This window comes from Drosophila novamexicana, unplaced genomic scaffold (assembly GCF_003285875.2).
Source record: "Drosophila novamexicana strain 15010-1031.04,08,12 unplaced genomic scaffold, DnovRS2.1 tig00004554-arrow-pilon, whole genome shotgun sequence".
Classification (NCBI taxonomy): domain Eukaryota; kingdom Metazoa; phylum Arthropoda; class Insecta; order Diptera; family Drosophilidae; genus Drosophila; species Drosophila novamexicana.
The window spans coordinates 359,597-386,508 of record NW_020825051.1 but is presented as its reverse complement, the minus strand read 5'-3'; the positions used below and the strand labels follow the sequence as shown (position 1 = coordinate 386,508).

The window sequence follows — 26,912 nt, the reverse complement described above, 5'->3', positions numbered from 1 at the left end:
CAATGCGAAAAATGTCACCTCTTGGCAAAAATGAGCAAAGCCAAAGGGCGGGCGAGATTCAAAGATACAAAGCATAACAGAGGGCATGAGATAGAGAGAGGGCACAGTTGTCGGGTAGCTGGTAAAATAAGTGCGGAAGTTGTTTGCGGAGCTGGCAAAAGGCAAACGGAAGCGGCCTATTGGGCAATGGCGGCGCCACAGGCGGAAATGAGCCAACTTGGCTGCCATATGAGGGGCTGGTCCTGGCGCTAGCTCAAACACCAGACAGCTGCAAATTTCTACTTGATCTTTAATAGACAAACTTAAACGACTGGTTAACTTAACTAACTTGTGGCTCCCTGAGTTTTAGCACCTGTTCGATTCGAGAAATATACATCCTTCTTCATTTAGCATTTCTATGGGCCACGCAATGGCGGCTCTGTGAATTGCTCATTTTGGGCATCACATCGCTTGGCATCTGCCTCGCTGGGCACCACATCTTTAGCCAACTCGAGCAACTTATCCAACGGACACTGGAACTCACAGCCGGGCACAGTTAACTTTTCAGCTGGCGCCTTAGGATTATTGCGGAAATAAATCTCTACCCAGTAATCGCCGGTTTCTTTGTTCTTGTGTAGCTCGAACAATGCCATGACCGAATAGCGCGGCAGCTGGCGCTCCCAGATCTTCAAAGCAGAAAGCACGTTCACCACAGTCGAGTCGTGGCCCGTATAGATAAAGAGCTTGCGCTTATCGGGCTTCAGGGTTTCGTTACGCTTCTGTTGCATTTCGTTGAACATCTTCTTCAGGAACGGACCCGCCTTGATCTTTTGCATCTCGGGCGTATACACATTATACACATAACTCTGTTCGGTAAGGAATTGCATTTTCTCGGGAAAATATTGCTTCGTCCATTCGGGCAGCTCTAGACCCCATTCCTGTTCTGCGAGCAATGTCAGATAGAGCGATTGCACATCTTCCGGTTCATTGAAACTGAGCCCGGTGTGGCCAGCCAGCTCCTTATACATCTCCAGATAGGGCTCGATTTCCTTCTTTACCTCGGGCAGCTCATAAACTTCGTGCAGGGCTTCAAAGTAGCGAGGACAGGGTGTGCGCACAAGAAGTAACTGAGGATTAAAGATTTTTCGATTAAATAAGTATTGGTAAGTATTAAACAAATGAATAAACAAACTAGATTAGAATGAATATTTAACGTCAATTAAAATTCAATTCAATCAGCCTGACAGCATTAAGCTTTGAATCTTTTCGTTTTGTGCAGCATTTGAATCGAAATTTTAAATTAGAATCGAAGTTAAATTGATTTGCTTTAAGTTGAGCCTTATAAATGGTTAGCACATATCTCAATTAAATTAGTTTTTGGCTCGTTTTAAAATGAGAGAAAAGAGAAAACACGAATCGCGGCCTTTGGTGTTGACGTTGAAATGGGGTATTAATCAATTTCAACTGATGATGGCATCATTATTGATAGGTTGACATACCGTATCCTCATTTAGCTCTTGGGAGAACACCGGTATGGGCTGCCAATTGTATTTGCTGTTCCATTCCATGGGCGTACCTTTCGGTGGAAAGAAACTGGCCAGCACCGTTTGCATGGTCATGTGTGTGCGTGGCACACCCGTTGCCTGTGCGTGCACCAACTGAAGATGTAAAATGTGGCCAAGAACGAGAACGAGAAGAGCGTTAAGGAAATTGAGTGATGAGGCAAGAGCGCTTGAGCTTTGCAATTTGTAAACGTCCGCACTATCAGACACCCGTCCGGCGGACGGTCTCCGGTTCCCGATTCGCTGCCAACGGGTGTCTGGTGGTGGTTCGTTAGCGTTGGGTTACTTACATCGGGACTGTAGTAGGGTGCCAGGAATTTGCCATAACGCTTACGCAGCCAACTTCCAATGTTGAACAGCTCGCGTTTGCCATTCTGAGCGTTGATTTATTACATGGCATGGGCGGATGGCACGTGAGACAACAGTCGGGTAGCCCACAAATAGCAGCAGCAGTAGCACCAGAGAAAGCGACAGACGGGAGAGGGAGAGAGAGAGAGAGAGAGAGAGAGAGAGAGAGAAACATGTAGCAATGTTATAAAATAATAAATGCCTTGCATTTTTGCAATTGCATAAACATATGCATGTGTATATGTTAATGCAACACAGATGCCACCCCCGGAACTTCATCCGTCCTCCGCCACGACAAACATTTGCATTTCAATTTATTTAAATGCTTTGCTGCGTGGTTTTCGGGCTAAACGGGAAGCTGGTAGGTTCCTTTTACAATTTTTTTTTTTTTTTTGGCTTTTTTGTTTTTTCTATTTTTGGGCAAAAGTTTTGCTGCAACTTGTTCTCGACTCACATTTGTTACTTGTCCCCAGCCAAATGGATAGTAGGTTTCATTTACATGGGGATCCGTTGGATATGTGTCCGCCGGTGTGCGTGGGCCATGTCGAAAGACCTGAGAATTGTACAAACGTATGCAGTGTTAGTTACGAGTTTTTAACTTTTATTTCCAGTCGCTGCTTTAATTAGCTCGGTTTTAGACGCAATTGATATAAGCTGAAAATCATGCTTTAAGACATCAATTTTATTTAATTTATATTAATTTAAAAATCACCTGGATGGGTTTAAAATCTTTTTTGCAAAGAGAATAAATATTTAATTTAAAAAAAATGCAATCAGCTAATTAATGCTGTAAGATCGTCTAGCTACTGATTTTTTCTATAACATCTACACAAGTGCAGTCTATCTATTAATAAATTATTATTTATTAATAAATAACGCGGATCTTTAAAGATTTATTTTGTCGACCTGTGGCTTTTCATATTCCAGATTAGGCTTGTTTTTACGCGCTATTTTTAGCCAGTGCCATGTTGGGGTACGCGTTTAATTAGCATCTCAAGCAAAAACAATTATAATGACAAATTTAAGCCGTGCACGCGACTCTGATTAGAGAGAGCGACAACTTGCGAGTAGGATCCGTACTCAGGGGAGAAGCAACCATCGATCCCAGGCGCACCTCTCACTGGTCATGCACGTGCGAAGTGTCGTTACAAATACAAATTTGCGGAAGCTTTTCCAGCGATTCGATTTAAATTGCGCGTGGCCAATTTGCTGATAAGCTCCGCCTGGCTGAAGGTCAGCAGCCCTGGACTAGACTGAGTCAACTTATCTCTATGCCAGCTAATTAGGTTTTCAGAGCATCAATATTAAACCTGACTACGTAAAAAATGTTTGAAAATATTTATATAACAAAAGTGCGTCGCAGTTTGTGGTATGGCCATATAAAAAAGTTAGTAGACTGGTTTTTTTTTCAACTTTTGTTTTCCTCTTTTTTTTTTTTTTTTGCTGCTTGGTTGGGCGAAACGAGTAGCTGAAATTGTAATTAGGCATGTATCTGGTTTTAAGTTTGTTTTGCTTTGTTTTGTTGAAAGTTTGCATAGATGAAGCGTACAACTGATTTATGGCCCAGTTTGAAGAGTTTGTTTTATGAAGTTAGGCTGCTTTAGTTAATTTACAAGTAGATTGTTAGAAAGATAACAAATTAATTTTAAAAGAAATCTGTAATTTAATACCAATATATATCATATCGCCTAACATATACAACATGCCTAACTAAATGGAAATTCACTTGTTAATTACAGATTTTCATAGTTTGTTTAGCATAAAATAAAATTGGAGCGAGTTTATTTTTTTAACGCGGCACGACCACGAAGCGACAATATTTAATCGCCCGTGACAAAAGCTGTTTAAAAATTACCCGCACAATTTATTTAAAATTTTGTAATATATCAATTTTTAATTAATGAAGCATATATTATTTATAAGGCACTGTGAAACTATCTGATCTCGTGCCTGATCATGTTAATACTGTCTGCGCTTTCACGTGCCCGATGCGTGAATGTTTGTGTCACGCACGGAAACACGACACGCACTCATCTCTAGCAAGTGCTATCAACTTCTACAGTTTATAGGCGACACTAGAGTTTCTCGTCAAAGTCACAATCGCACTTTTATTACAGGCTTCATGGCTGGCTGCCTATTAATACGTGATATAGAATCCAATAATAATCACTGGTATTAGTACTTTAAATCTAAAACACGTTAATCTGTGCACAATCAAAGATCAATTAAATTATCTGATGCACAAAGCACTAATCACTGGACTTAATTTGAGCTCTTTTCAATGATTATAGAACTATAGGTAAGCCTATTTCTTATCAGGCTTATACCTTTCGGAATGCCTTCACTTTCCGTACTGGTGATACATAGTATTTATGACATTTTGTGTATGCGTGTAAGGCTTGTTGTTATCGCGCGACATTCGTCTATTGCCTCAGCTGGCAGCGTACTAAATTAAAATTATTCCGAGCAATAATTAAATGCTACGTTACACTGTGCTACAGTGTCAAGGCATGTTGCTTAAAAACTGCGAGCGTTAATTATTTTTGTCGCGTGCTTATCAGCAATATGTTATTCTTTTTTTAAACATTTCTTACGATTTGTTATCAGCAAAATGTTTTTTTTTTCTTTTTTGTTAATTTGCTGAAGCTATGTTAATTCCATTCACTTTCAATGCTAGGTTTAAACGTTTAATGACGAACGTTGGTTTTGCATTATTGTACTATCAGCTGCTTATTCTTTAAAAGACGTGACGTTACTATTTACTCTACTTGCGGCACCTGGCATTTTTAATGACTTTGATAGAGCACTTGTAAGGTGGTCTTAATTAACTCTAACTTTGAAGTAAGATGTAAGCTAATGGAATTGGGAGTCCTTTTGTAGAAGCTCTGAAATTGCACCACAGTTTGATTGATAACTTAAAAAACAATAAACACTTTAAATTTAATTAATATATCTATCTTAAGACCTAATTATATTGAGGATTGAGTTACTTTGTTGTACGTTTCGATAGTTCGTCCTGTTTTTAATAATAATAATAATAGTTTTAGTAATAATAATAATAGTAACAAACAAATTTTAATAATAATAATAATAATAAAAATAACCCTAAGCAATATACCTTTGAGTCTTGATCTTCTCAAATTACGAAACGCTTAAAAGCCCTAAAAGCTTCACAAAATATTTTATGTTCGCTTAAAGCTTAGCCAGCTTTGTTTAAATTAAAAACTTGGCCCCGCACAGATTCGGCTTCTATCACCTGTATGACTTATCACACGAAAGCTTGGGGTCTGTTGCACAGTGTAATAGCCGCAGCTGTTACTTCACAGCTGTTTTTCTACTTTTTTTTTTGCTAGTGTTGTTCGATTGCTATCGACTCTCGGACTTACCACATGCAACAGCTCAAGCGTAGACTCGTCGGTGCCGGGATCGGTGAGCTTGCTCGAGATGACCGTCGAGTGTGTAAAGCACAAGATCAGCAAAGCCAATGCAATTAAGCCGCCCGTCATCGCTAGACAATGCCTCCTAGTGAAATGCGAACGCGGCATTTTGGTAGAGCTGCTTTATATGGCTTAGTCGCGGGTCTCGAACTTGGGTTGTTCTCCGTTTTATTGTTGTATGTGTATATGTGTTTATTTGCTTCGCGCTAATAGCAGAGCGGGAACGTTGAAGCGATTCGAACGTCCACAAACACACAAATCAGAAGACCAACAGACAACTCGATTCTTTTTGGATTTTTGCTGGCATTGTTTATTCGGCGCTTTTAATTATGCTCTTCATAAAACAGAAAACCAAAAAATAATAATAATAAACTTGTTATCGTTAATTTGCAAAGTCGTTATGGAACGAGTTTTGAGGGCGCCTTTTCTTTCAACAGCATTTGAATATCTGTATTTCGGGCACGATATTTGTCTTCTTTCTGCTGTTATCATCAATACAAACATACGCGTATTTCTATTTGACAAACCTTGTACACTGTAATTAATGATGAGCCGTCTTATATTTTCAGTTTTTAGCCGAGCTGATAAGCGAATAACCGGATAACGGATAACGGATAGCTCAGCTGTTCCACGGAGCACCTATGCCGTACTGTCATATATATTTCGCGAGCCAAACAAAAGCCCACAAAAAAAAATAAAAACGATGTTCAGACCCAACAGAACCAGAACATATGTCTTTTATCGTTTCATTATCGCTAAATGCTTTCGTCACCGCCGTCGCTTTTGACTATTATTACTTTTATTCTTATTGTTATTGTTGTTGTTGTTGTATGTCTATTGTGTGTTGCGTGGCTCGTAACTGATCGTACATTGAGCAGTCGCCACAACAATGCCTTCACATTTGAGGCGTTTTAAATCGCGGGCGCGACTTACATTTATATTGCGCGTACACACCCACACACACACATACTATAAAATACAGTCACACACACTTTGGCGTCTGGCTAATTTATGCCCAAAGAAATTCGTCACCAGATTTTTCGGCAGCCGGTTGTAATAAATCTTAACATTTTGGATTTGTTTACTTTGTTACTTTGTCGAGCATATGTTAATTATTTAGTATTATGCATGTTGTTTTTGTTGCTGTGTTTTGTTTAAAATTGCGCCTCAATTTGACAAATTTAAATTTACATATTGTTTTTTTTATTGCCGCACGGAAGTTGTTGCCATCCTTTGATGGATTAAATATAATTCACTTGAATCGCTTTTATGCATAAAATGTTCAAATGCCAACTGTTTGCTTCAAGAACATCTACACTTTGTTTTATAAGTGCTGTAAGAAACCTTTTAGTAAACGTGTATTTAATTTGAAGGTGGGGCAGTTTGAGAAATATGTGAAATAAACAACTCCAGTTCATTAACTTGATTTGGTGATGCAGATCAATGCTGTAGGCATATATGTTATGTGAATAATACCTAAAGATCTTCTTATATTTAGAGAAATTAATAAATGTCTTTAGGTATTAAAATTCCCTTTGATTAATCCCTGTGCATCGATTAGATATTCACATAAAGTATTATCCTTAATGAAACCGTTTTGAAGCTGCATTTTTTGAGCTAATATTAAATGGACGTAAATTATCAGCTTGTTTTCAATTAAAATGTTTGATTGTGATGTTTTAATATAGACACCTATTTATGCAGCTCGAAGCCGTCTACTGTTATTTAATTAACGTAAAGCGACATTCTTAAAATTATTCGTAATTATTTTAATATTTATTTTCATCTGCGCATCAGATATCAATTTTATAAATTGTTCTCAATTAAAAGTTTCTAATTGCGGTGCCAAGATATAATGTATATGCTTTATTTTGCAGCTAAAAAACTTCTACCTATTTTCATTTGCGCATTTTATATTAAATTTATAATTTGCTTTTTACAATAGTCAAAACTGTTTTTAAGAGGGACTGTTATTGATGGTGATTCCAATTGGCAATTGATTTAAGCAAACAAATAAATTGGCAAACTCCACCCATTTTAGTTTTTTATCATAGAACATTTTCAGATATTCCAAAAGCATACCCCATGATAAAACTTATCGAACTGCCTTCCGCCAAGTGGAGGTAATAAAACACGCACATTTACTCCCAGCCAGAGCTAGTCCATTCGAGTAGCGTGCAAATCAATCAAACAGCAATCAGACGGAGGCGAATACATATTTTATATATAGCTATCAGAAGCCTCTTATATAAACACTTCATATTAAGATATTACATAGTTAATACTGCTGAATGAAACTTAGTACCTCTCATTTGTGATAGCTGATGCGGGTGCCGTCGCCAGTGCCCCGGGCGAGGCACAGCTGCTCATATGGTGCGTCCGGCAGCACATCCACGGTGAGCTCCAGTAGCTTTGCTAAGGGACACTGCTTGTCACAGCCGGGCACCTGCAGCAGTTGCGGTGGTTGGTTGGGATCATTTTGGAAATATATCTCCACGAAGTAGTCATCACTATCGTTGCGTTTATGCAGCTCAATGGCTATCAGGGCTGAGAAACGGGGCATCTGATTCTGCCAAACGTTAAGGGCGCTTAGCACATTCGATATGCTCCAATCGTGTGCACAGGATATGTACATTTTTCTACCAGCTGGTTGCAGTTTGCCAGCTATCTTTGACTGCATATGGTAGAACATGTCAGCCAGAAAGAAACCTCCTTTGATTTTGCGCAGCTCCGGCGTGTACGCATCGTAGGTATACGATTTCGCAGCCAGTGGTCGCATTTTGTCTGGAAAGTATTCCTTTGTCCACTCTGGCAGCTCCAGGCCGTAGGCTTGCTCCGCCAGCAGCGAGATGAACACATTGGTCACATCGTGCGCATAGCTTACATTGAGGCCCGTCAATTCGGTTAGCTGTTGCAGCAGGTCCGAGTTCTCCTCGTGCAGTGCAACCACCTCCGGCAAATGCATCACCTCCCACACGGCCTCCTCGTAGCGGGGGCAAGGCACCTTCTGACGCAGACGCTGCGCATAGATTAATTTTAGTATTTATTAATTGGCCGTCTTTGCAGGAACCATTTGCTGCAACTTTACCGTGTCGGTTGCTTCAGGCTCTGTGTAGATTGGTATTGGTTGCCAGTTCAGCATCGCATCCCACTCCATGGGCGTATTCTCTGGCGGAAACAGACCTGCCAGCACCATCTGCATCGACATTAGGGTGCGTGATGACTCCGTGGCTTGAGCGTGAAGCATCTGAAATAGGTTTATCGATAAGCTATAACTCGTATTATGATCACACGTTTAGACTCACATCCGGTTGATAGTAGGGCACAAGAAATTGTTTGTAACGATTGCGCAATTGTTTTCCAATTTTGTAGAGCTCCAGCTTGGCTGCCTATTGGGCATTGATATATATTTGTAATGTAATTTAACTTTATTAAGTTATTTAGCTCACATTGGTCAGTTCTCCCCAGCCATATGGCTCGTAAGTTTCGTTCAAGTGCGGATCCTTCGGGTAGGTGTTGACGGGGGTACGTGGTCCATGGCGAAATAGCTGTGAAAATAGGGTACGTTAGGATATAGGATATTCACTGGGCACTCAATTGTTCATTTATTGTCTATAGTAGTTTGTTACCTTTCTATACATCAATTTTTGCGTAGTTAACCATTTGGGTCAATACTTGAGCTTTGTCTAACCATTAAGCCAAAATACGCTTAGCCATTTAATTTCGCAAATCTGTGTCTAGCATAATTAATATGTAGATTAAAGACTTTTCTGTCTCTAAATATCTATATCTGTCTTATTTTGGAATTCATGACAGGGTATTTTTTAGTCGAGCATTTTTACTTGATTTAGTATCTCATTAATAAAATTTCCTTATGAAGTTGCATGTTGCATTCCAATTAGTAATATATTAAATTAATTAGTTTTGCACATACACACATTTTAGTACTTGCCCAACAAACCGGTTAGTTCGCTTTAATTAATGTTAATGCTACTTGGCGATGTATTAAGTATACGCCATGTGGCACAAACTGGTCTTGGCATAAAACGTAAGAGATTTTATTTTAAATTTTTACCAAGTAGCAATATTAATATATAAATATGAATATTTAAATTCAAATTTAATTCAGCTGCTATGGCAGTTCATAAAAGTGGAAAGCACATTTTATAATTTTATGGTCTAGCGCGTGCTATGAGTTGCTATCTATATGAATTATTTTGGCACTTTAAATGCAAACAATATTTGCATTGGCTCAACCCAAGCATATCACATCCATTTGTATAGTATATCGCACAAACAGAGTTAAAGCAATTATAAGACTTGACATTTATTTACCACATGCACAAGCTCCAGCGTTGAGTTTGTAGTGGACAGCTCCTGTTTATGCTCATCCTGTGGCTCCTTTACGGGCACAATAGCTGCTCCCACGAGCAGCAGGGCACTCAGGCAGAACAACAGACCAGCAAAATGCTTGGCCCCCATCATATAAAGTTTTTTTTAAATATATTTCTATAGAGTTTTATTTTAAAAGCGTGCTCCAGCTACGTTGAGACTCACGCGTATAGTGACTGCACTAATAGAAGCCGAGCGGCTTTTAAGTCGCGATTATGTAGAACAGAATCGAGAGAATCGAGAATATGTTTGCAAAGATAGCGAACAGTGTGAGAGATGACGTTGCTCGAATCGCAAAAGCAAACAATTTGCAAAGAGCCGCTGCACAATAAAAACCTTTAATAACACACAAAATTAACTATAATCAACTTGAGTGTTCAACACAATAAACAAATTTACCAACAAAAATAGAAAGCAAAAATTCTCGCAAACACAATTAACTTTTTTGGGGTACTTTTGTTTATTTTTTCCGCTGATTTCATGACCTGCTGTCATCGTCTAATACTGAGTTCTGTGTGCTTTACAATGCTATTTCAATAAGTTATTGCTGATCGATTGGACGCGGAGGTGGCTCCACAAAATCAGCGTTACGAGCACGGCAACGCTGTTCCACGGGGTCATTGGGCAGCACTGATTCGCTCAACTCAACGAGCCGATTCAGTGGACACTGCAGCTCGCAGTCTTCTAGCTTCAGCTGCTCCAGGCAGCCAAATTCATCGTTGCGCAGAAAGATCTACAAAGAGTTTAGGACTTGTATAACTGCCAGCTGCAAAGAGTTTTTCCATAAATTCCATTACCTCCACATAGTGTTCCCCTGTCTCGCGATGCTTGTGCGTCTCGAAGATGGCCATGATAGCAAAGCGCGGCATTTGCCGCTTCCAAACGCCCAGCGCGGATAGTATGTTGCCGACGGTCCAATCGTGGCCCGTGTAGATGAACATGCCGCGCTCTGTGGGCTTCAAAGTGCCCGCCTGTTTCGCCAGCATCTCGTCGTACATTTTGCGCAAAAAGGGGCCACCTTTGATCTTCTGCATCTCGGGCGTATACGCATTGTACACATAGCTCTGTTCGGCAAGGAATTGCATGCGCTCGGGAAAGTAATCCTTCGCCCAGTCGGGCAGCTTGTAGCCAAACTCCTTTTCGGCCAGTAAAGTTATGTACAATGAGTTGACATCCTCCGCATTGCGCATAGGCATGCCAGTCAGATTGCTTAGCTCTCTGAGCATATCCGCGTAGGGCGCCTGTTGAGCGATTACCTCTGGTAAGGCAAAGACCTCGTCGCGCGCCTCGAAGTAACGCGGGCAGGGCGTGCGCACCAACAACAGCTGTTAATATTCAACTTCTGTATTATCCTGCACAATACGCATATATATAATCAGTTCTATTCCTACCGAATCTTGATCCAGTGGCTCAGACACAATGGGTATGGGCTGCCAGTTAAGCTGCTTGTTCCATTCCATGACTGTGCCGCGTGGCTCAAACATGCTGGCCAGTGTAGTTTGCAGCGACATCAGCGCCCGAGGCGAGGCCGTAGCCTGAGCATGAAGTCGCTATATAAACGTATATATTTATATATGAGTTTCATATATAGACAGACATCAAAGTGTAACTTACATCGGGCCTGTAAAAAGGTCCCATAAAGTCGCCATAGCGTCGATGCAGCCAGCGGCCCATCTCGAAGAGCTCCTTCTTGCCACGCTGCACAACAAAGTTTAATGGTTTGTTTTGAATTTACGCTTTTATACTTTTACAAATTTTAAATATTGATGAACTTAGTTATACAATGATTTGGAGTTTAGCGATAATTTTGAATCCCAGTTCCAAGTGTATCCTTACAATTTCCAATTCCAATTTTCTAAATTACCCAATTAATTGAAAATCCATAAAATATTCATAAAACCAAATCAAATTTCTTCAAAAACGCATCAAGATTGTATGGAAATTTTTTGTGTCGCATGTTTGGTGTTATTCGAAGTGTTTGTTTTAACTCACATTCGTCACATGGCCCCAGCCGGTGGGCTTGAAACTATCCTTGATATAGGGATCTTTTGGAAAGGTGTCGACGGGCGTGCGTATGCCGTGTCTAAAGACAATGTGCACCAGTTCCAGCGTTGAGTTTGTTGTATTCGGACGCGTTTTGTAGCACTTGTTAACTGGTCTGTTCACTTGCGCCCAAGGCGGCTGCTTGGCCTCCGCTTGACTGTTAAACACACAGATTGCAACAATTGCCAAGACAACGCCAGCGGCCAGCGCACTCATTGTGAGTATTTGTTTTCGCGTGCAGCGACCGAATATCATTTTTGATGCAGTTGTTTCTTATATAGCCAGCGAATCAGTTGCAAGCGGAAGTGAATTGAAGGCGCGACGACACAGGTCGTAAGTATCGATAAAACGTGATTTGAACAGATTTCGGAACTCGGGAGATTCGGTATCGGAGCACTGAGATCCACTCGCAATTCAATTAACTCGCAATGGAGTTGTCAGCGGGATTGTGCGTCTGGCGCGTGCTGTTGCTAGCGCGGCTGACACTCAAATAAAACCTAGACAAGTGGATGCGGAGAACTTAAAACTTAAAACGAGATAAATCAACGGGCGACCGTTCGTTTGGCATTGTTATTGTTGCGTCAGTTGTTTGAGAGGTTGACGTGCGCTGACTAACACGACTAACTGTAACAACTAGTATCTGTGACTATTCCAGTGAACTATCGGGCATAAAACCGAACCAATTAATTGGCTATTTCACTGAACCATGCTATTATATTAGTTGCGGGGGTGTGCCTCAGATATCCGCCCTGGATAACTCAATTCCCACGTCTATTTATAGCCATGTCACTGTGACGCCCCTTAGGCCAGTTTTCGCATTTCAATTTTTGCCAGAAATCTTTAATTTTAGTTTTGCACACATACTGAAATTTAAAAACTTTTGCACACAACGATTCTATTTATTTTTTTACTGGTTTGCTCTGCACTGGCGGCACAGAGTTGATTGTTTGATTATGAGAAGATTTTTGTTAGCATTTGAATGCAAATTAATATAATGAGGATTCAAAACAATCAGGCATATTCAATCTGATGCTGGAAAACCAATTACATGCCAATTATTATTGTTCATTAGCATGAATTATAAAGGTACACAAATTCAGCAGGTGGCAATAAGTTTACTTAATTCAGTCAAGTTTGTAAAATGCATAGAAGCTTGTCTTAATTTTATGTTTTAGTAGTGGCTTTTAATTCCTTTCAATTATAAAATGATATCTGAGCCTATCATTAGGTAATCATAGATTAACCATCACCATTAAAAAAAGTTATTGACCCTGATACTCTTAGATTAGATAAAAATTCGTCATATAAATATAGATCCCTTAGAGCCGGAATCGGCAATATATATATATATATATATATATGTATATATATATATATTTTGGGTTCGGTTATTATCTTTAAATCAAGCGTAAGCTAATTTATTTAAAGAGGGTATAAAAATACGTGTTTGTGAATTCTTTTTTGTACTTACCCACCTTGCTGCTTCAACTCATTCAGTGGAAAGGTATAAATTCCCCAGCAAAAAAAGCGTTATTTTTGCACAAATTATTTGGCTTTCCACAATGTTGTTTTCCTCTATTGACATTGGAGCTTTTGTCATAATTATCTGAGTGTTGGTTTATGCACTGTTTAAACAAGTTATTTGGCTTTTTTGTGGTCGCTATAACAAGCAGACAGATAGACGAACCAAAGAGTGATATACCAGGTGTATGTATCTAGATAATTGCGCTTAACGCGCGTATTATTAGACATCGGTATTCTGTTTAGAACATTTAGTATCTTGTTTTTCAGTTAACATTGTTAACTTTGTTGGTTGACTGGCAACAGTTGTTTTTTCGAGTGGTTCTAAGAATGTTCTCTAATTGCCCAAACACTCCCTCGTCTATGGCTGCTGTTACCTTTTAGAGGTTAATTAGTAGCACCGCTAGAATTCGTCCACCTCAATGCTTTTATAGAACTTCCGAAATATGCAATTAGCTGTTGAAAGAAAAAAAAAATTGTGCTGAATAACTTAAATTGGTGACAGACAGCGACAGCTCATGACTGGCGTCTATAGACTTGAACTTTTGTCTGGTTTTTAGCTGTCAGCATTTAGTTGACTTCGTTTGATAATTGTCAGCATACCTGCATATACATAGTTTACAGCATGCACATATAAATCGACAGCAGCAAACAGATCAGATCAGAACGGATCGGAACAGTACAGAACAGATCACTATATCAATGACTCTACGCAATTGACATTTGAATTGCATCAGCTTTAAAAGGCGATTAGAATTAATAAAACAGCGAAATTTGACGGCCTTGCAGCAAAACGGAAGATCTTTGAAACTACATTCGTAGTGGAATTATTCATTTCTTTTCACAGCTAATTATCTATTTGAGACATTCACGAATATTGACAGCTTGTCACTTGAAAAGCAATTAAAATCCAAATGTTCACGTTAAGAAAAAGTAGTTTTTTTTTACTTATCTAAGCAACACTTAATACTTAATACGCATAGAAAAAATTAGATTTATTATATTAAATAAATAAATAAATAGTTTTTAATATGGATAAATATATAATAATGTATAATGCTTATAAGAATCTTGATATCAAATAAATAAAAATCTTAAAGAATAATTTTAATGCTTTTGACTATTAATTAGCTTTAAAATCTGTTTAATCTCTGCGCGGTCTGCAGATATTGTCCGTGTGAATACGCAATTGCGTGTTCATTTTATCGCTAATATAAAAATCAAATTTTTTATGAAGAATCTACGACTTTTATCATTTTCCCCTTCCTTGGGCGACAATTGGCTTCCCTTTTGTATTTTATTTTTGAATTTCTAACAATCGATTGTCACACCAATTGAACTTTAATCACTGTGACTTTTGTCATTGCTTTATCGTTTAGGCGACAACACATAGCAGTCAAACCCCGAAACTCGTTCCTAAAATGTCCCTCTGGCCAAAAGATTACAAAAAAAAACCTTGACCAGGGGTTGCTAGTTGCGGACAAAAAGCCAATATGCCGGCTTGAATCGCGCTTTGTCTCATTGAATAGTCCGCGACACGCCCCCTTTATAGCTCAGTTCCGTGTATGGGAGTTTAACTGCGCGCATTCGAATTTTTATGCGCGTCTGTTAGAATTTTCAGCTATTTCAGCGAAAAGGCACGAACCAACAAAAAATAAAAAAAAATAAAAAAACAAAAATGAAACACAGGAACTGGCGAAAAATTTGTCGTACAAATCTTTGAAATGGCTCCGCTGAGAACTATTTCAATGCGTCGAATCAATAAATTTTGGCCCGGCAATCGCATCGCTTTGTCTGACAATTTGGCTGGCATGTTTTTTGGCGCTTCTGACTGCAAAGAGCCATTGCCTCAGTCAATAGTTTGTCTGCCCTAATCGTAATTGCATGGCTGATAAATATTAATGTCATGTGCGAAGATCCTGCTCCCGATGCTGCTTCCCGGCTGACAGTTTGCCCAACGTTTTTCCATATACCCTGTATCTTTATAGATACAGCAAATGGATAAGTGTTTCATTAAGCTATCAGCTACTCTTAAGCATTTACTAAGCATTTATGGAGAAGTGCAAGTTCTATTAAAGATTCCTTTCAAGTGACTTCCCCACATATGCACATTTAATTAATGATGCTGCATACAGAGTATCTATTAGTCGAATTCGCCGCACCCTATAGCATTCGTTACTTGCGCTAGTGTGCATTTTATGGGAACTTAGCACGTGGCCAGCCTACTTAGCTCACTCGATTGAGTTTCGAATACCAAAAGCAAATAACATACTTACGAACATGTTTGCGAAAATAATTTTATTTGTTTGTTTTTGCAGCGGCTACAAATGGCGCAGTCCCCTCAATTAAAGTGAAAGTCATTTTGCAATATTGCTAGACGAGCGGCCCTAAGAACTGATAAGAGGACGGCAACAAAGTTGAACACGCGCTTCGAAAGAGAGAGAGAGGGAGAAAGGGATGCGATAAGAGTAGCTTAGAAAACTGTTGCAATAGCATATTAACGATTTTGATGAAGCCGATACTTTTAGATCGATTTTAGACCCCAAATTATAAATTATTTTTTAACGTTTTTTTATAGACAAGGTTTCTTCTTAAGGAATTCAAAATTTTATATATTTTCTAAGTCTTAATTAAGTTGCCTTAATTATCACAAAGCCGAACTGATTTCAAAAAGCTTGACATCAATATGCGGCAAATAGATATATCCACAATTAAGTTCAGCAATTTTTACTGTCAAAAAAACGATGCATTTTTTAACTAAATACTATATGCTCAATATATATAAATTGTTCATTAACATAGGTGTCGTGTGCTTCGATTGGCATATTGAACTCCAAAATCCAAAACCGCATTTCTTCCCATTATTTCACATATATATGAGAGATTTTGTAAATATGCACAAATAGTAAACATGCAGAAAATAAAAAGCAAGTTATGTCCAAACGTTATTTGAAATAAATTGTTATTATTTATGTTCCAGGAGTTTTGCAATTTAGCTTCTCGTTCTATAGCAAATTTGAATCTGAACACTCTTGATATGCTGGCTAATTGTTTATTAATGAGCTGATTTAACTTTTTGAAGCTGTTTAATCGCGCTCGTATCATGTGCTTTACAGAAAATTACAACCAAATTATTCACATAATTAAGCTTTAATGCGTAATTGCCCTAGCCATGCCCTCAGCAAAACGCCCATCCCAATGTAACACATCAATGCAAAGTAAAATTGTGTGTAAAAAATGTGATAATTAACTTAAGTCCCCTGGGAGTTGGCGAACGGATTGTTGCCGGTAACTCCCGGCTGTTTAAATGCCTTACATACATATGTACACACACACACATGTATATATATATATATATATATATATATATTCACAGCTGAGTGGCTGTGCTTTTATGTGTGTTAGTGCTTACAAGCATAAATGCGAATACATAAACTCATTGTCAGTTAATTATGTAAAATTCCGAGGCGTATATTTTCATTAAAAAAACAACAAATTTTTTATATACATAAAGGACTTTCCATTCATTCCAGGTACACACGCACACAGCTTTTCAACCGACTCATTTACATTCTTCTACAAACAAATATGTTGGTGTGCATTAGAGATGAGTGTAAAATAATACTTAGAAACATACACAGGACATTAGTTTTCTTTTTTGTTCAATTTCATATTAACTTTTTACAGATTACAGTTATTTAGAGCTGATTGGAAGATAAATTATTTAAAATTCTTTCATAAATTTGAATCTATATCAATAAAATAACTAAAATAAAAGAGTTCCAGAGTTCCTTAATAACAGTACTAAAAAGTTCTCGCTAAGGACATTTGATAAGTTTTGTGATGTCACGAACGCATCTCTAATTTGTCAGCCACATTGTCACAATGTTTTGCTGTGTTGCTGTTGTTGTTGTTGCTTTTGTGGTTTTATAAATTTAAATGATGTTTACCCACAGCAACTGAGCAGGTGTCTGTCTCATTTAGGAGGTTTGAGGTTCGTTGGCCGTGTGAGGGGTTCCGTTCGTCATTTTAACTTACACATTTGACTTTCTTCATTTGCTTTGTTAATGAGCGTCTCATAATGCATATCATTAAAAGCAACAACAATAGACTCATACAAGCATACATACACACACACTAACACACAGATACGAACGGTGGCAATTAGTATTTCTCGTTAGGCAAAGGTTTTTCCTTCCTGTTTTCGCCATCTTCCGTTTTGGATGCATGACAGTTGCTCTCGGTGCTAATCCTTTATAAATAATGCATTAAATGTTGCTTGTGAAGGGTGAGTGAGATTTAGAGAGAAAGCAGCTGGGAGCGCATTTTACAAGCGCTTTCGCTTGTCCTGTCGGAAGTCAGGCCAACGAGCCAGATCCTGAGCTGAGCTCCATTTAATTCAATTTGCATAAAGTGCTTGGCATTTTATTAAACCACTAAACGTAATTTAGTGCCCGGCCAGAAACCTGAGTCCGGCCGAGCCGCACGCTTCAATTGCCCCGCTGATGAAGTGGCGGCCAACCGAGCCAAGTCGCCGCCATTCTGGCCCCGTTCTGGCCCCTATCCCTAGGGCTAATGCCGGCCCCAATTATTGAAAGTCCGCAGCGCAGCTTTTGTTGATTTTACCGACCTTGTGCCTAGTCGACCGTTAAGTGGAGCATTTGTGGGCAGCTTAACAACGGTTCCGCAGTCGCAGCACTTGGCCCTTAGCGCTCGCCGTGTTCGCTGTTGCATTTTAGCCAAGATTTTTATTTGGCATTTATGCAAAATCGAGTCAAGTGTTTCTCGGCCACTTGAGCAGGCTAAGAGAGGCTGGGCTAAGCATACCAAATGGCTCAATATGCCCATTAATAAAATACTATAATGCACGTTACCTGCCTGTTACCTGTCCATGGACTTATCCTACATTTTAGGCGAGGGCTAAACTAAATAGCTAACCACTTAATACTATACGTTCTTTTGTGAAAGTATCTAAAGTATCTAGGCTATATCACCAATTTTGATTAAAGGTTTATTTAAATTGCAAGTTTAAGCACCTGAAATGCTTTTATATTCTTTGCCAAATATATCACATACTACGTTTATAAAGCAACTATTTATAAATAGAAATTGTTTGCAAGTAGTTAAATCAATATTTAAATTTACACGTTACATTTCAATTGATAAATTCGTTGTGGTCTACTAGGGAAATCAAAGTTATCAAGGAGTCCGTGTCAAAATGTTTCCAATAATTCTAACTCGTCATAACTTGCTTATGTGACAAATTATTTACCACAATAATTAGTCATAAAATATATATGCATATACGAGGTGTGTATAAACACAGTAACAGTCTATTAAATACTTTATTCATATATAAGATGTAATTATTTACACATCCCAAAGTTTGATTTTTCTCTTATGGTGATTGCGAAGAAAAGGGGAATATTCTCATTCAAGAGAAGTAATACATAAATTAAAAAAGAGTCTCCAAAATGTAGCATTTATTAGTTATATGGGCATAGTTTTGGAAAATATGAAATCTGAATCGGAGAGTTATGACTATCAGAAACCTGCACCGTCTACTTTCTATGTATGTTTGTTAGTCACACTCCATATATCTCCTTCCGTCTCCTTACATCTATCAGCAGCTCTGTTACATATCCAAAATGAAGATTAATGCTCACATCAACACTAATTGGTTACCGCACATATCTCTTGTGTGTCCTGACCTGGCCCGCAGCGACATGGCCCGCTCATGTAGCTGCCTCTTCACGGCTTCAGCATAATGCCACAAATTATGTGTCTTAGCCACAGCCACCTCACACAGCTTCTTTTTTTTAACATTTTGAAAAAGTAAATCCTGATTTTCTGCTAGTCACCCATCAAATACTTGAAGCGCGAAATATAAAACATAAAATATGATTAAGACATACAAATCCCGAGACCCAAAAAATAAAAGCAATGGAAAGAATGAAAAAATCAGAGAAATATAGCCAACGCAAGCATTTCAGACAGCCGACGAGCCCAAAAGTAGACTACACAAATTTGATATGATTGGTTTTTGGCTTGGCTTATGAATTCGGTTGCCCCGGCAAAGGGCTAACGAAGCAAAGAGATAGATGGGTGGGAGGGCTGCGTGTTGAGCATATTTTGGCTACGAAAACTGACCGCTCATAAATAACAACAAGAGCAGCAACAACATGGCAATAATATCAACGTATTTCGGCCCATACACAAATGAGCAAATATCTAAAGCTATAAAACCATTTAGTCAGATGAGCGTGAAATTGTGCTTGTTTTTTTTTTTGTGGTCATTTTGGGCTCGGCTTTAAACAAACGACAAGCGATGAGGCCACAAATTTTGCAACAACTGTGCGACGTTTTATGAGTGTGCCACGCCCACAGAATATAACACAAAACACCGGCAAACAACAAGAGCAGAAGAGCATCAGCAGCAGCAGTGGCCAGGCCACTTTTTGGGGCAGCCTTAAATAACATTTAAATGTTGGCATAACACGTACCAGGCCTAGGGTAGGTGGCTTGGGTTGGGCTCGACGCTAGTTTGGTTTAGTGGTTGAGTATCCAACATGAGGCAAGAAACAGGTTCTGCCACATCGGCTACAGTTTTTGGCGGTCTGGCTTGGCTTCTCGCCTGCGTTTTAAGCCCGTCCAGTTGCTGTCCTTGCCGGAACGCCAAACACGCCTGCCGCCTGCTGCCTGCTGCCTGCTTATGACGGCAGCAGGAATTAAATTTCATTTAATGTGTCGACAGCGGCGAAAACTTTGCGCACACATGTGCTGGCAAACATTTTGATGATAACAAAAGCAGGTCAACACTTGCCCCACCCATACCGAAGTCGAACCAAAAATTTCGCCCGTCAGAGCAATCGGGCTGCTGCTGCATGTTGTTGTGGCCGGCCTGCCAGAAAAATTATGATTATTTTGCACAATTAAGCCAAATTATATGTATTTATGTAGTGTAGTCTGAGATTCGCTCGAAGGTCGTGCTCAATGCCAACATTTGCGGCCATTCGAGTGCTTTAATTGTGGTTAAAACATCTGCTGTTATTACCAAAAAAAGAAGCCAACATAAACATTGCTAATGTGAATGCGAATGCGAATGCGAATGGAAGGAAACGTGAAAATGCCACAAAACGACTGGCGATATTTTAGAATTGGCACAACAATTTGTGAGGGCTATAAGCCAAATGTGCTTATTGGTGGAAATTATGAGCTTTTATACCTAATAAAAAAAACTCAGCTAAGAGAGTACATCTATACGAGGGCAGGCTGAAGAAAAGTATGCGGCATAGATAAGGGGGGGAACACTTATTTTCCCTTTTGATTTTCGAGCAATATTGATGTCTGCTCCAACATTCGCAGACGAACTTCTCTGTGGTTTGAAATTCGTTCCCCACCAATCCATTCATTGAAGTTGTAATAATATCTGATAATATCTGAAAAACAGGGTGGTTCATGAAACTTCTTCCTCTAACTAGGCAACAAATATCCCATTGTGGTGATGAGATGTATCAAACAATTGGACGTGGTGTTAAATGCACTGCAAAATAATTGCATAGTTTACTTATTTAATACATTTATTTAAATTTTATGGGTTCCAGCAGGCGTTCGTCTTTCGCATTCTTATGTCACACTTTCTTACTTCAGTCAAGTTCAGCTGGGATCTGAATAGGCTATGTGAAACATATGCGTTGTATGTGTAAATTTATTATTGCATAATTCGCTCAACTCGATTGCTGCAATTTGTTTTTATGTCTAAGCCTTCGTTTTTATGACACTCAACAAACGATTCCCCATCCGGTTGACTTCTTGTCTGTTGATGCCGACATTTAGCCCAGTTTTACGGCTCGACCTCATTGCCAGCGATTTTCCGCTGTCCCAGGCGGCGTATGCGCAATATTTCAGTTTGCTTGTCGCTTGTTGCTCATGACGCCGCCATCATCATAATCATCATCATCGTCATCATCGTCGCTGCATCCTTCATCTCCGTCATCATATTCACAACTTAACGTCCACTTCGCCGTCAAACAGGCCGTAAAGTGGCATTTCCGTTGTCGCCCTGCGCTGGTTCGTTTGGCTCGTTCGTTGGTTCGTTTGTAGCCAGTTCTCCTTTTTGTATGCAGCATAAAATTAAATTATTTGTTGCATAAGCTGGGCAACCATCTCAGCGCCCGACCTCAACGCACCCGCCCAGCCACTACAAAAACCAACGAACTATGCTGCAAAGTGCTAAGCCATGAGAAAGTGTGCACTTGAAGCGGCACAAGCCGCATGCTACATAGCCCATGGCCACGCCCACTTTTTTGGGAGGCAACTGCAACTGCAGCATCGTCGTTGCAGTTGTCGTTGACGGCAGCAGCAGCACATTATTATACTTTGAGCGGCGCCGAAATCAGGCAAAACTTTCTGTTTGGCCGCTACTGCAGCTGCTTTTCTTTTCTGTTTCTTTTTTCATGATTTCTTTTTTTTTTCTTATTTTTGTCATAGGCAAAGACACCCGAAAGAGGGCAACCGTTTTTCCACGCGTTGCACTTTTCAACGTGAACGTCGCCTTCGTTTTCATTACATTTCGTTTCATTCATTTATTCCATCTCTTGCTGCTTTCATTCATTTCGGACTTGGCGATTTAATTCGACTTTCGACTCTTTCTCTCGGTAACTCCGTATCCCAGTTGCCCCTCCGGACAACAAAACAGCGAAAGGTGTTTGCAGCTTCACGAAAATTGTATACCCTTACATCAGCGTATGAAGAAACGAACAACAAATTGTTCATAGCAAAAAAGCATATACTATATCTATGATTTCATTGTGATCAAATCTGTATACTATGTATGTTCTTTTCAAAAATTGACCGACTATTTATACACATTTCTAATAAAAAGAATTAAGAGCGGCTTAGATTATGATTAGGAGGAAGAAAAACAAAATTTGATGAGAGAGAGAGAGAAAAATAAATTTAAAGAGAGTGTTTATTTAACTAGCGTATAATGTGATTATGGGAGAAAATGAGATAAGGTTTATTAGATTACCAATACAGCCTAAACAGAAATAAAACACCTTTTCTTATCGAAAAAAAACGTGAACTGCTTGAATTCGTGACGATCGCATAGTAGGGCAATATTGAATTTCAATATCAGTTCATTTTCAATTCAACATACATGTACACATTCATATATACAAATGGTTGGAATGAACCATTTTTCGCCCACTTTTCGAACTTGAAAGATTTTCCGAAATCTATGAAGCTGATGAATTTTTCTTATATATTTATATCTTATTCAAATGTGAAACTTTAGAGGCCCAAGAAAAAATAATATTCCAAATGTTACTTTAAGAAAAACCAAAAGAAGTAGACTAAAATTCTTGCTGTATGATTTCCTAAGATTTAAGGATTCAAACTTCTATGGATTACAACTTCCAAGGCAAACGTGTAATACTTTTTTGTTAGGGTGTTCACGTAAACTAACAAAGTGCAATGTGAACTCTTTGTATAAATTTCACGGCTGGTCTGATGGGTATCCGCCATCTCAGCCCATGAGGGTATGCGTTTGTCTTGCAAAATCACCTGGCCGCTTTCACCTTCCCAATTTAATTTTTTATCCTTTTCGCTGAGGCAGCCGCAATTTCCATTGCTCATTTGCATATTTAATGAAACCATATAAAGCAGCAAAGGGTAGGATAGGTCAAGCGTAAGTACGAAGGCAAATTATGAGCCAAAATGGTGAGGTTTTATTTTCATTTTTTCGCACATGCGAATAGCAGGCAAATAAATATATGTACATACGAGTTCGCCTTATCTAGGTCCAGAGCCCTGCCCAAATTGTCAACAGCTCAGCGCTTATCATGGGTGGGAATTTCGGTAGCCAATAAATGCAACCCATCATTTACATAGGCCGCTTTATTCTGGACTTAAAAGCTTATTCCATTTCGGCGCTTCAATCAGTTTGACCAGATGCCAGATTCAAGGAAATCTTTGCCTTGCGGTCTCGTAACACTTGCAGATTTATGTGACCGCAAAACTTTGCTGCACAGCATAAATTAATGTTTAATTGATGAATTTGCATGAGGCTGTGGCCTAATTGGATTTTTAGTTAATTTGCGAAGTTTTCTATTAGATTTGGAAGTAAGTTTAAGTGGAAGAGTGTTTAAGGTGTGTATTCAATTAACAAAGAGCAACTCATCATTTCTGGCCTGCGTTTGTACTTATGTGAACTCTTAGGCATAAATTCATGAGACAAAGATTGTTTACTAACAACTTCGCAAGGTTTAAAAAAAAACAGATATTTAAAAAGTGTTAGCAAAATTTAACAGCTATTTTTTATATTAATTTTTCAAACAGTGCATTTTGTTTAACTGCCGTCACCGTGACAAGCAGTGCACAAGAGAATAAATAGTCAGAGCAAAGCAGTGAACTGCTTACAGAAAACTGAGCTGATTGGCCAATGACTCTAAAACTTTCAAGCTACGCCCAAAAGACGAATTTAAGAAATTTAATTAATTTATTTATATGATGTGAGAATTGTTGATTGTGTAGATTATATTTTTACTAGAATCAAAACGCATTTAATTAGATTAATCTCAACTTATGCGTTTTCTTTGATTTATTGGCGTATTTGCTATTTGTAAGTTTTTTTTAGGAGCGTTTTCGAACCATTCATCAATAATTATCATTCGTCTATTGTCTACCACCATTTGCTGTCTGTATCCTGTTTCACGTCCACATAGCTGGTGGCATGCCCATGACCATGTCCGTAGTAGCTGTGATCGTAGGACTTGTGCTCCGCTTGGTGGGCGTGTCCAATGTGCTTGACAACCGCCTGGAAGCCGTTGTGGTCATCGGCAGTGTACTCCACAATGCGAGTGCGTCCATCGGCCTCCTTCATGGTGTAGCCACCCTTGACCTTGTCGCCATCACGCGTCTCCCACTGCTGCTTAATGTCGCCCGTTTTGGTATCCTTGACGCCATAGTCGAACTGGTATTTGGGATGATGATGCGGCTCCTCTGCCACATGATGATGCTGTGGAGCCCAGTGCACCGACTGTGGTTCCGCAGCTACATAGTAGTGCTGCTGCTGTGGTGCCCAGTGGTGCTCCTGTTCATGGCTATGCCACTTCTTGGGCGCTTCATGATGCGTCTGTATGCTGTAACCCACGCCGTGACCATGCTCGTAGCCACCATGAGGTATGTAGCTGGCAGCCGCAATGCTTAGCAATGTGCAGCAGACCAAAGTCAATTTCTGAGCCATTTCTAATCAAATGTGGACCTGAGTTGGCTTGTTGCTTGAGTTAAAACACAATTGGAACTGTGATGCCAAACGAACACTCGCAGACCTTTTTATAGCCGAACATTCTCGTCGAAATAACATGTTCATTAATTGGGTTATTGGAGGTTAAATAGGCTGGCATAAGTAAAATATCAAAATACGAAAAACACTTCAAATATTTGTGCAAATTTTCCATTTCCACACAGTGTATTCATAAATATGTTGCCTGATGCCCATTGCCCAATTAAAAGCGGCCCAAAGCTACAGCAACAACTAATAAAAGGGGCGTCAACAGACCAAAAACACGGCAACGCTTCAACATTCGTTATTGTTGCTGTTGTTGTTGTTGTAGCCGCTTTTAGAAATCAATCAACAAGTGTGGCCCGCTTTCAAATTGACCAAAAACTACAAATGCCGCGGCTCGCTGCATTTTCAAGCCAAGCTACAAGTGTTTTTGCGCCCCGCTAGCCAAAGCCCAAGCTTCAAACGACCTTGAGACGCATTGCAATAGGGAAGGGGGGAGGGGGGGCTTAATAATGCTTAGGGAGGGGTGTCTCTGAGCTTAACGCTTCCGAATTAGTACTAAACTAAAGACCTGTTAATGTTTTCCATAAACGCTTTGTTTTGAGCGTAAAATATGATTAATTGTTATGGGCGCTGATTCATAATTTTATTGGTTGATAAAAAGGGAGTGCTTCAGATTAAATGAATTAAGAATAGGCTCGTTAGCTGGCTGAAGGACAGAATAAAAAGTCCCATTCTAATTAACCCAACAACATTCACATTTTTTAGTTTGTCAGTTTTTAACGCTCTTTAGATAATTAAGACTATGCAATATTTTGAATATTACTGACTTCAACTATTTAGTAAAAAGATGGTTAAAGAACAATATTATGGTATATATTTACTGGCTTCAATCTTTTTTATATATATGAAATAATTTTGTAAGGATTTTGTTAGCCCGAAACAATAATCATTTTATCTTACCAATAAGAATATAGAAACATGCAATAGAACCTTTTAGAATCTTCAGCTTAAGTCTATTTCGATATAATTGCATTCTTTTTTCATAATACTACTAACAAAAGTTCAACCCACAGACAAGCGCCCTCCAATTTGATTTTTCAACAATGAAATTATAGTGTTTGGTCTACAAATAATTTATTACATTTTCTATGCAGCTCAACGCGCAAAGGTAAGCTACAATTATAAACAACTAATTAGCTAATCGAAGGCAGGTGAATGGCTCTGGCTCAGAGAGAGAGAGACCACCCGATGGGCCGAAGCAGTGCTATAAAAACGGTCAGTGGCACCTCCAAGAACCAACAGACGTCATTACATCGCCAAACGATATTCAACCATAATGCAGCCGTTCTGTGGGGTTTTGGTGTTCGGACTTCTGGGCTTGAGTCTGGCGGCGCCGCATGGACATGGACATGCGACCAGCTACAGCGTGCTGACCAAGCACGAGGAGCCAGTGCACAAGAGCTACGGACACGGACACATTGATCACGGCTATGCCGGCTATGGATATGATGGCTTGGGTTTGGGCTTAGGCTATGCAAGCTATGGACATGGCTACGATAAACATGAGCCATATCATTATCCCAAGTATCACTTCGATTATGGTGTCAAGGATGCGCACACGGGCGATCAGAAGAGCCAGTGGGAGTCACGCGATGGCGATAAGGTGCACGGTAGCTATTCTTTGAAGGAATCAGATGGTACGACACGAGTCGTGGAATACACCGCCGATGATCACAATGGCTTCAATGCGGTGGTCAAGAAACTGGGACATGCCCATCATCCACAGGTTTACAAGAGCTACGGACATGGTGATGTTTATGGTGCCGGCTACGGACACGATGTCGCACACTATGGTGGCTACGATCATGGATACGGACACGGACATGGACATGGACATGCCAGCAGCTATGTGAGTGTAAAGCAGCTCCATTAAGAACCTGATGACCACAGCAAATGCCGATAGGAAGAATTTATGAGTGGAATATATGAACACAGACCGATCTGAACGTAATTATAAACTAATACCGATGCATACCTTACAGAAGACCAAATAAGCTATATACAGTATTCATAATAATATTTTGTATTAAAATATAAACACACAAAGTATCTGAGAAACATTTTTGTTTATCTTTGTTAGCAGTTATTTCTTTAAATTTTCAACATTTTTAAAGTATTTTTTAAGAAAGCGCTAAATGCCCACATTATTATATAGAACTAGATAATTGAGACCTTTAATGGTTAGATGATAATTACAAAAAAAAAAAACACAGCTTTAAAATTTGTGAGATGGTTTTTGGCCGAACCGACCAAAAGCATTAATATCCTAGGCCCCAA

The 26,912-nt window shown here is 39.2% G+C and overlaps 5 protein-coding genes across 6 annotated transcripts; 1 reads left to right on the top strand and 4 right to left on the bottom strand.

The window, feature by feature from the left end:
- Positions 1-269: 269 nt before the first annotated feature.
- Positions 270-5,901, bottom strand: LOC115769338 (venom acid phosphatase Acph-1). Its single transcript, XM_030714098.1, has 5 exons — positions 5,276-5,901; positions 2,344-2,442; positions 1,832-1,915; positions 1,479-1,637; positions 270-1,106 (listed from the first exon to the last, which is right to left on the bottom strand). Exons 1-5 carry the CDS (start codon positions 5,432-5,434, stop codon positions 396-398), a joined length of 1,212 nt encoding a protein of 403 aa, XP_030569958.1. The 5' UTR covers positions 5,435-5,901; the 3' UTR covers positions 270-395.
- Positions 5,902-7,523: 1,622 nt separating this feature from the next.
- LOC115769339 (lysosomal acid phosphatase) lies at positions 7,524-10,025 on the bottom strand. The gene is made up of 5 exons (XM_030714100.1): positions 9,662-10,025; positions 8,776-8,874; positions 8,632-8,715; positions 8,415-8,573; positions 7,524-8,345 (listed from the first exon to the last, which is right to left on the bottom strand). Exons 1-5 carry the CDS (start codon positions 9,809-9,811, stop codon positions 7,635-7,637), a joined length of 1,203 nt encoding a protein of 400 aa, XP_030569960.1. The 5' UTR covers positions 9,812-10,025; the 3' UTR covers positions 7,524-7,634.
- Positions 9,976-12,047, bottom strand: LOC115769337 (prostatic acid phosphatase). Of its 2 annotated transcripts, XR_004018733.1 has the most exons (6): positions 11,711-12,016; positions 11,333-11,416; positions 11,110-11,268; positions 10,516-11,043; positions 10,118-10,451; positions 9,976-10,054 (listed from the first exon to the last, which is right to left on the bottom strand). XR_004018733.1 is itself a non-coding variant. In XM_030714097.1 (5 exons), the coding sequence occupies exons 1-5, from the start codon at positions 12,014-12,016 to the stop codon at positions 10,260-10,262; spliced, it is 1,269 nt and encodes a 422-aa protein (XP_030569957.1). In that variant the 5' UTR covers positions 12,017-12,047; the 3' UTR covers positions 10,202-10,259. The 2 variants fall into 2 exon arrangements, 1 of the variants encoding a protein (XP_030569957.1); XM_030714097.1 differs by lacking the exon at positions 9,976-10,054 and having other exon boundaries at positions 10,202-10,451; positions 11,711-12,047.
- An 11,907-nt stretch (positions 12,048-23,954) lies between these two features.
- Positions 23,955-24,543, bottom strand: LOC115769341 (histidine-rich glycoprotein). The gene has a single exon (XM_030714102.1). The coding sequence runs from the start codon at positions 24,528-24,530 to the stop codon at positions 23,967-23,969; it is 564 nt and encodes a 187-aa protein (XP_030569962.1). The 5' UTR covers positions 24,531-24,543; the 3' UTR covers positions 23,955-23,966.
- A 1,368-nt stretch (positions 24,544-25,911) lies between these two features.
- On the top strand, positions 25,912-26,508 carry LOC115769340 (adult-specific cuticular protein ACP-20). Its single transcript, XM_030714101.1, has one exon. It carries the CDS (start codon positions 25,912-25,914, stop codon positions 26,506-26,508), a length of 597 nt encoding a protein of 198 aa, XP_030569961.1.
- Positions 26,509-26,912: the final 404 nt, after the last annotated feature.